General features: G+C 28.3%; 1 protein-coding gene across 2 annotated transcripts; it reads right to left on the bottom strand.

Moving 5' to 3' along the window:
* Positions 1-958: 958 nt before the first annotated feature.
* Positions 959-2,596, bottom strand: LOC109156942. Of its 2 annotated transcripts, none has more exons than XM_019304834.1 (3): positions 2,467-2,596; positions 1,433-1,696; positions 959-997 (listed from the first exon to the last, which is right to left on the bottom strand). In XM_019304834.1, the coding sequence occupies exons 1-3, from the start codon at positions 2,576-2,578 to the stop codon at positions 990-992; spliced, it is 384 nt and encodes a 127-aa protein (XP_019160379.1). In that variant the 5' UTR covers positions 2,579-2,596; the 3' UTR covers positions 959-989. The 2 variants fall into 2 exon arrangements, with proteins under 2 accessions (XP_019160379.1, XP_019160375.1); XM_019304830.1 differs by having other exon boundaries at positions 1,433-1,702.
* Between the last annotated feature and the right edge of the window lie 6,500 nt (positions 2,597-9,096).

The raw sequence follows: 9,096 nt of genomic DNA on the forward strand, positions 1-9,096 counted from the left end.
CCATCTAATATTTTTTAATGGTCTAAATTAGATTAAGTGTGTGCGAACGACATTAAATGTGTGCAAACGCGGTTTCGTGTGTTTGCACACATTTAATGCGCGTTCGCACACACTTAATCTAATCTTAACCATTAAAAAATATTAAATGGATGCACATGATGTATTCTCACGTTCTCACCTAAGCACATGTTCTCACTGGAACCCTACCCTATATATATATATATATATATATATATATATATAATATAATATAATATAATATAATATAAAACAAGTAATCTATGTATTAAGTAACTTAATTATTAGCAAAAGTTTGAAACACTTAACTTTATATACTGTTTTAGGAAAAGCAACAAGGATCTATTTTTTTCATCTAAATCTTGACGTGATAATAAAACTACTCTTATTTATTAGTTACCATAAATTTTTTTTACCTCGTCCTACGTTAAAAAAAGAAATATACACTTATTAAAACGACACCGTCTGAATTTTATAAAAAATCAAAAGTAAATAAGTGAAACGTCAATTAAAAATTAATTTTAAAAATCAAAAGTAAAAAAAAAAATCAATTAAAAACCGTAAGTGTCATTATAATTGAGTGATCTGATCAAAAGTGAACAACTTGTACATGAAAATATAAATATTTAAAGTGAGTATATATATTTTTGCACATTTCAAAGAGTTAAAAGTGATTTTTTTTTAAATAAAAATATTATGATTGCAACAATTAATTACAAATTAGTATATACATACACATAAAAATCCAATTACATGTTCAGTGATAAGTATTTTTTTAATATAACAAATAACAATGTCTAACACTTACAAAGCATAATAAATTATCCACAAATACTGGCACAATAGTATGATATAATAGACTGAGTAATGGTCCCAGTTAAAAAAAAAAAAAAAAAAAAAAAACCTCATCATTTGGTTAATTAAGGTGTTTTTTTTTTTTTTTTTTTTTTTTTTTTTTTTTTGGTTACAGATCATGCATAGAGTTAATTATTAAAATAGTTTTTTTGATTATAGCGAAATTACCAATTTAGTCATTGACTATTTTTTTGACCAATTAAGTCCTTCAATTTTAAAATTTTTAACCAATGTAGTCCTCCATTTGTTTTGTCGCTAGATATCCGTTAACTCATGACCTAATTGATAATTTTGTTATATTCAAAGGACCATTTTAGTAATTAACTTTTCAGAAAAAATGGTGCATGTGATGCCCGAAATGATCTCCTGAATATAGCAAAATTATCAATTTAGTCCCGAGTTAACGGATGTCTAATAGCAAAACAAACTGAGGACCAAATTAGCTAACATTTTTAAAGTTAAAAGATCGGACTTAATTGGTCAAAAAAATAGTTCAGAAACAAATCGATAATTTCGTTATAGTTGAGTGACCATTTCGATAATTAACTCCATCATGCATGTATATGAGCAAGAAAAGAGACAAGAAAAATGCAGAAAGAACCACTAAGGAAAACCAGGCTTAGATTCCACCCAACCAAACCTGCAACTTCAAATGACTCCAACACCAACTTATCTCTCTTGTGTTTGTCATTGTATTCTGATAAGTAATTCCACCCGGCCTGTTGGAACTTGTAACATCTTTCCAACTTTTCTTTGCTCCCTATTAGCTCTATTCTTTGCCTTAGGATACTCGACTTTGCCTCTACACCCTTCAAAGATCTATCTGCAACTTCAAATCATACAAATATATTGAAGATTACATCAATTCTGTTTCAACTAAAATTTTAAATTGATAATAAAATCGTACAGTAGTGCTAGCGTACACACGGACATAGACTTCATCAGAAGTGAAAAACTGAAAGTATTATACTATGATTGATATATACCTTATTGAAACTCTTTATTTAGGATTATATGATAATGTATTGAAAATATGAGACATTAAATATGATTGTTTTCTATTTGTCTATAAGAAAAGTCATCACGACCTTGTTTGGTAAAAAATTGTCCTATAAGTCAATTTTGACTTATTTGACCACTATTAATTGTTTGATTTAGTTAAAATATCAATATAAATGTTTGGTTAATTAGCTTTTTGCAACTCCAAAAGGCTAAAATTCAAAAAGCTACTCCAAGCAACTTTTTCAATTAGTTTTTTGAGAAAAGAAATTATACCAAACAACTATCAGCTAATAGCTAATTTACCAAACACTTTTCTACAATCAGCTAATATTATCAACTATTTATACCCTCTAATTAACACAATCAGTTAACAGCTAACAGTCATTTTCCCAAACAGGGCCGTTGTAAAATAATATAAAACTCACATAAATTGAAACATCAACCATAGAATGAATAAGAAATCAAAACAGTAAATTAAATACCCAATCTTGCATACCAAACAATGGCCTAAATGGAAGAAAAGAGTGTTCCTTAGCTTAGGTAATTAATAGTACATATATACGGAGTATTATAGAACGTGAATTTACGTACCTTCATCACGGAAGCTTCTGGAAATGACTTGAGGATAGGCCGCATGGGCTTTGGCCCTAGATGTAGATGATAATCCATTGCTTGAGAGGAAAGAAGGTATAGTAGAGGTCATTTCAGGAGATTGATTGTGCCCAAGTCTAATCAAGTGCTGCAAAGAGCGCCACCTTTATATGGGTATATATTATTAGGAATAATATTTTATAAAGAAAAAATTACATTTTTGATCCTCCAATTATACACATGGTACATGCTTAGTTATTGATGAGTTATATATTTTACCATCTTTAATCTTTAAATTATGCATATAGTGACAATTTTAGTCATCGAATGACCAAATCAATCATTTTATAAAGTGACAAATTGGTGGTAGAAACACTCTCCGATGGACTAAAATCACCACTTCATGCATCACTTAGGGGTTAAAGATGATCAAACATATAACTCAGGGACTAAGTTTATACCACAAGTATAACTTGAAGAACAAAAAATGTAATTTTCCCTTTTATAAATTTTGATGCTAGTAACTAAATTGTATAGGTTAGAACTTCATAATAATTTATAATTTTCTATTTAATTTCTAGACAAATTAAATTTGGAAATGCCATAACAAAAAGGATTTAGGTGGATTGGAGTTTGGTTAGTGACTTTTGTACCATACTATGGAATTTGATATTCACTATCATTTTTTTTACCTACTTTTGATATTCTATTATTGGATTTAAATCATTTAGTAATCATAAAACTCATTATCATTTCTCTTTCCTACTTTTGAATAATGGAATCAAAAATGAGGAAGAAAAAAAAAAGGTCATTATCCATGCATTCAAATTGAAACTTTAACACACGCACACGCGCACACACACGCACACATGTGTGCGTGTGTGTGTGTGTTATATTTTTATATATTAATTTTAATTAATTAATTATATATTTATTTATCAAAAAATCACACTTTTGCACCTTGAATTATACGCATATGACACTTTTTTCTCTTGAGTTATTCATGTATTCACATTTTCTCCCTCCATTATTTTGAAAGTGACGATTTTCTCTTCTTTATTGAGTAGGCATTGAGATTGTTAAAAATAAGGGCAAAATATGTATTTCAAGTCGCTTTCTTTCTGCAACAAATTATTATTTATATGTGAGTACCATAATAAATGTGAAAAAGAACAGAAAGCATTCACAAATATTACAATTACAATTTTAAGCTAATGCTTTTAACAAAATTAAAACTTAAACACAAATTTAGCACACCATTTGCTAGTATTATAATTATTATTTGTGTTCAAATCTTTTTTTTTTTTACTAGAATTAGCTTAAAATTATAATTATTTTATTTTATTTGTAAATAGTGTTTGTTATTTTTCACATTTATTCTTATTTTCACATATAAACAATAATTTATTGGAGAAAGAAAAAAAAAAATGAAATGGATATTTTGTCCTTATTTTTAACCATCCAACTACCCATTTAACAGAGAGGGAGAAAAATTACCCCTTTCAAAATAATTCAACGGTGTGTGGATAAATGAATAATTCAAGGAGAAAAAAAATTCTAAATGCATATAATTTAGGGATAGAAGTTTAATTTTCCCATAATAAATAAATAATTAATTAGAATTAATATACGGAGTATATAATATATAATGCATATGTGCATTAAAGTTTCATATTGAATGCAAGGACAATGACAATTTTTTTTTTTTCTTCTTTTTTATTCTATTGTTCAAAAGTAAGGAAGAAAAAGGGTAATGAGTTTTATGATTACTAAAGGATTTAAATCCAATAATAGGATAACAAAAGTAGGCAAATAAACATAGTAATAGATATCAAATCTGATGGTGTAGGGTATGAAAGTCACTTTCCAAACTTCAACTATGTTAGCAATAACCGGTCGAATCCACTCTATTTTCCATTGACCACAACCATATTTTCAATTGACTTTCATTTTTCCCCTCTAGCCAAATACTGGAAACTCGAAAAATGATTTCCACATTTTTCAGATTTATCGAACACAACCTTAAAGTTGGAGTTTCAAGTTTAAGTCCAGCCTCATATATTTTATAAATGTAAGTATTGTTGAATTTTATGTATTAATTTAATTTATTTGATGAACATAAATAGTTATTAATTGTATATTGTATATACATAAAAATGATAGAATTTTCATTTTTAGTTCTACAACTAGTGTAGTATTGTCACACTTAATTTTTAAAACTTTTAATTTTATCTCATTTATTCCAATAACTCGATCTACTGATAGTATACTTGGTCATTCATTACAATTTTCATCCAATAATGATATTAATTTTGGGGACAATTTAAGAATTTTGTAATTTTAGCCTTCTAATCTTGCTAAAAAATTGTTCATAAACAACCTAACAAATGGCATAATATATCCCCATGACTTGTAATATAGCCTTTTGAGTGATTAATGGTGCATTGATTTGTATTACACCACTCAACGTGGGTGTCATACTCGTCTACGGGTTCAATAGACCCGTCAACGAGGTATATTACGTGCTAGTGTGTGGTGCATTTCTGAGTGTTGTGTGGTGTATTTTCAAGTGATACATGGTGCATTGAGATTGTCACATGCCTTTGAATGCAAATGATTGAACAATGCATATTAGGTCACACGACCGCATGACAGATGATACCACATATGAGCGCATATATATATATATATATATATATATATATATATATATATATATATATATATATAGACTATAGTTATGGCTAACTCAGAGTTTTTTTTTTTTATTTTTTTTTTATTTTTTTTTTATTTAACATGACACCCTATAAAAATTGATCATTTAACTTTACATTTGGATTAATAATCTATTTATCCATTGTTCCAAATAATTGAGTTAAGGAATTTTTATTTTTTTTTTTCCGTTCTCAAAAGCCTTAAATGATACAAATAAGAAACAATTGGCACTTGGCAATTGGCATGCAATTAAGTTGACTTAATTAGAAGTGATTAAGGAGCTGTGCACTAATTTCACACGACCGAATAAAAACAAGACAATATAATGATTGCTTCCGCCGCCTTGTCTTTATTTCCACTTGGCAACAAATGTTCTTACTCTCAAGATTTGATTAATTAGAGAATATAATATTTTTATACATTATTACTCGATCAGCATTTAAAAACCACGAAAATAAAAAATAATTGTGCCCTTGTGGGATTTCCATCTTTTCCACTTGGCAATCAAGATTCTTACTGTGAAGATTTTATTCCTGAATATTATATATAAAAATATTAAAACCAGTAAAAATAATCGCATTAAGTGGGGTGGTATCTTACCTGCATGACCACTTTAGTTGCATGTATGCAACAAGTGGCATATTTTCACATCTAATCCTCAGCTTTTTATGATGCCCTACATTATATATTGCTGCCTTCTTTACAATAATTATCACTTCTGTCATTATATAATGCTGATTAGGAATGTTTCAGGTGTATACACGTTTCACTAATTAAAAACTAAAATATACCTAGATCACATTTATGTATCCAAGCAATATATGGACCTTAGTTTCTCTTTATCGGGTTGATTTCTGATACTAAATTGAAACATATACTCCATCTCAACTAAAAGGTTAAGTTAATAGTTGGATTACATATTTATGTTTAGATATTATGACCCTGTTTGGTAAAATAGTTAGCTTATCGGCTACTTTTGACTTGTTTGATCACTATTAGCTGTTTGACTTAGTTAAACAACAAATATGAGTGTTTGACTAATTAACTTTTTGTAAAACCTTATTGCTTCAAAATACTAAAATTCAAAAAGCTGTTCAAAGTAATTTTTTCGATCAATTTTTTTGAGAAAGTCATTTTGTATATAATCAACTACCAACTAACATCTAATTAATTTACCAAACATCTTTCTACAATCAGTTAATGCTATCAACTAGTCAAACTCATTAACTCAATCAGCTAACAACTATTTACCTAACACCTCTATATGTCAACACTACACAATTTCTTTCCTTTTTCTTTTGTTTTTTTTGAACGTCATTACAATAATTGACTACAAACCAATATATTTAATTATATGTCACATTATTAGTTCGTGTATGAGGATCGGAAGACTATTAAACTATTTATAGATGGTGAAACTAAGCTTTGGTGGAAAGGTATAAGAAAGATTTACAATTTTTATGTCTTAAGAGTGAACAATCTGGACTGCACTAAGGTTAAAAAAATGACTCAAAGTTATTATTCTTATATAATAAGTTTTATAGAAAGAAAATGACATTTTCTCTACTTAAATTATGGAGTTTGAAAGAGTTTTCAGCAAGTTATGCAGATTCTACATTTGTTTGAATTCACACTATCCTATCCATGTTTTCTGATATACTTCAATCCTTTACTCTTCCTGGGCCATCATCATCACCATATGTGTTTTCTTGCTTTTGTGTTATGCCATTTTTTAAATATATATAAATGATAATAGTCAAATAGCCATTCCAACTATTAGCGAAACAATAATTAGGCTATCAGGGTAACCCATATAAGATGGCAAGAGATCTACGGTTGTAACCACAAGGTCGCGAGTTTGAATCCTTGCCTCCTTGGTTTGATCCGGTCAGCTATGGTAACATAGGCTGATTTACTTCCTTGCAGTCATTTGCCAGCTAAGGTCACAAAGTGGAGTTTACTTACACTCGAAAGGGTTGTGGAGTTTCTCTCGTCATAAAAAAATAAAATAATTAAGCTATCAAACTTTTAAAAGTCTTAATTAAACCCTTAAACTTATAAAATTGGTGCAATTAGACTGACCTTATCCCAGCCAAGATCCCACTTTCTAAATGACATGGAAAAAAAATTCTTTTTTTAATGTATACATGGCTAGCAAACTTGCTAAAGTAGCAAGTTTGCTAATGGCAGCTTTTGCTGCCATTTGGCAGCAACTGCTAAAAGTTGCTGCGCCATTACATTTTTTTTTATAGTTATTTTATTATTATATTTATAATATAATAGGAAAGTGAGATCACTTATGAAAGTGAGATAATATTGCAGGGATGTAGAAAAAATAGTGGAAAAATAATAAATTTAATGATGTGAAAATGAGACCTATATTTTAAAAAGGAGAGAGTATTGCAACGATAAGGATAGCCTTAGCTCTTTTAATAGGTTGCAAAAAGGTAACCTACTAAAATTTGCTTGTGGCATGGCTATTCAAATTTTGATTCTTTTTCTTAAATACTTGATTTTGTTCTTAGTTAGTTATTGATCGATTTAATTGCTTATTTAAATAGTTCTAATTTAGAAATATCAATATTTAAACAATCTTCAATAAAAAAAAAAAAAAAAAAAGAAGAAAAGAAAAGTTATTGATACACATGTCCGATTCCCTGATACCGTCATATTCAATTATTTTGCCACCATTCTTTCATTTTGACGACATGTCACCATACTTTATATGCTCTCAAATTCAATTTGCTATTTTTTGGTTTTTTAGTCTATGTTACAATCTAACCGGGGGGATTAAATAACACACACAAAAAAAAGGGAAATTAAAAAGAAAAGAAAAACATGGGAAGAGAAGACAAAAAGAGAATAAAGAAAAAAAAGAAGAAGAAGAAGAATAATAATGTTGAGAGGAGAAATTTATTATTATTATTATTATTATTATTATTATTATTATTATTATTATCATTTGGGATAAACGTATACATTTTTATTTATAAACTGTATTTGTTTAATTATTATAAACTAATAGAAACGTTATTTTATTTACATTAGAAGGTTTAGGCATTTATATCTCTATCATATTGAAATTAAACCATCACACTCCAACAAATCAAATTAATTAATTTAACTAAAAAAAGAAACACTCACCGTATATTTGCAAAACCATCAATTAGTAATAGTAACTTACCACCACTACTACTACTACTACTACTACTACTACTCCTGCTCCTGCTCCTGCTCCTGCTGTTGCTGCTGCTGCTGCTGCTGCTATTATTATTATTATTATTATTATTATTATTATTATTATTATTATTATTATTATTATTATTATTATTATTATTATTATTATTATTATTATAGGTATACTAATAATATTAATATTAATATTAATATTTTGATTATTAATATTAATATTAATCCACTACAACCACATATTTTAGATCAAAGGATGATTCTGGAAACATGCCTCTCTCTCTATCACTACTATAATCTTCTTGCTCTTATCACATATCTCTAAAATGGATTTGGAAGTTTCACTCAATCTCAATTCAGATCCACCAAAAACCTTTTCACTGTACACTACACTACAACAGCTGAAAATTTGATCTGCGGTTATAGTGTCCTTTCCAAGCGTGTCTAATACTCTTGCTACTGTTAAAAAGTGAGTGCTCAATTCATGAAGAACACTTTTTGGTGATGACACCATATTTTTCTGGAGCAGCGGATCTATGTTGCCGACGTTATTGCTATGTCGAGAAAGTTCTATAGATGTCGGGTTTTCCTAGAGGCAGCTGACCAGCAATGATTTTTCAAATTACTTCATCTAGGGCTCAATATCTAGCTGAATCAAGGTAAAAATTTTCAATTTCTGTTTGGTTAAAACGTTTTAATCATATAGAATTTCAACTATATGTTAGT

This window comes from Ipomoea nil, unplaced genomic scaffold (genome assembly GCF_001879475.1).
Source record: "Ipomoea nil cultivar Tokyo-kokei standard unplaced genomic scaffold, Asagao_1.1 scaffold0298, whole genome shotgun sequence".
NCBI classification, from domain to species: Eukaryota; Viridiplantae; Streptophyta; class Magnoliopsida; order Solanales; family Convolvulaceae; genus Ipomoea; species Ipomoea nil.

Bases quoted from the DNA above. Each gene is read 5' to 3' on its own strand.
- LOC109156942 (XM_019304830.1), bottom strand. From the start codon at position 2,578: ATGACCTCTACTATACCTTCTTTCCTCTCAAGCAATGGATTATCATCT. The intron at 1,703-2,466 runs GTACGTAAATTC...TATGATTTGAAG, and splicing joins CAGAAGCTTCCGTGATGAAG to TTGCAGATAGATCTTTGAAG.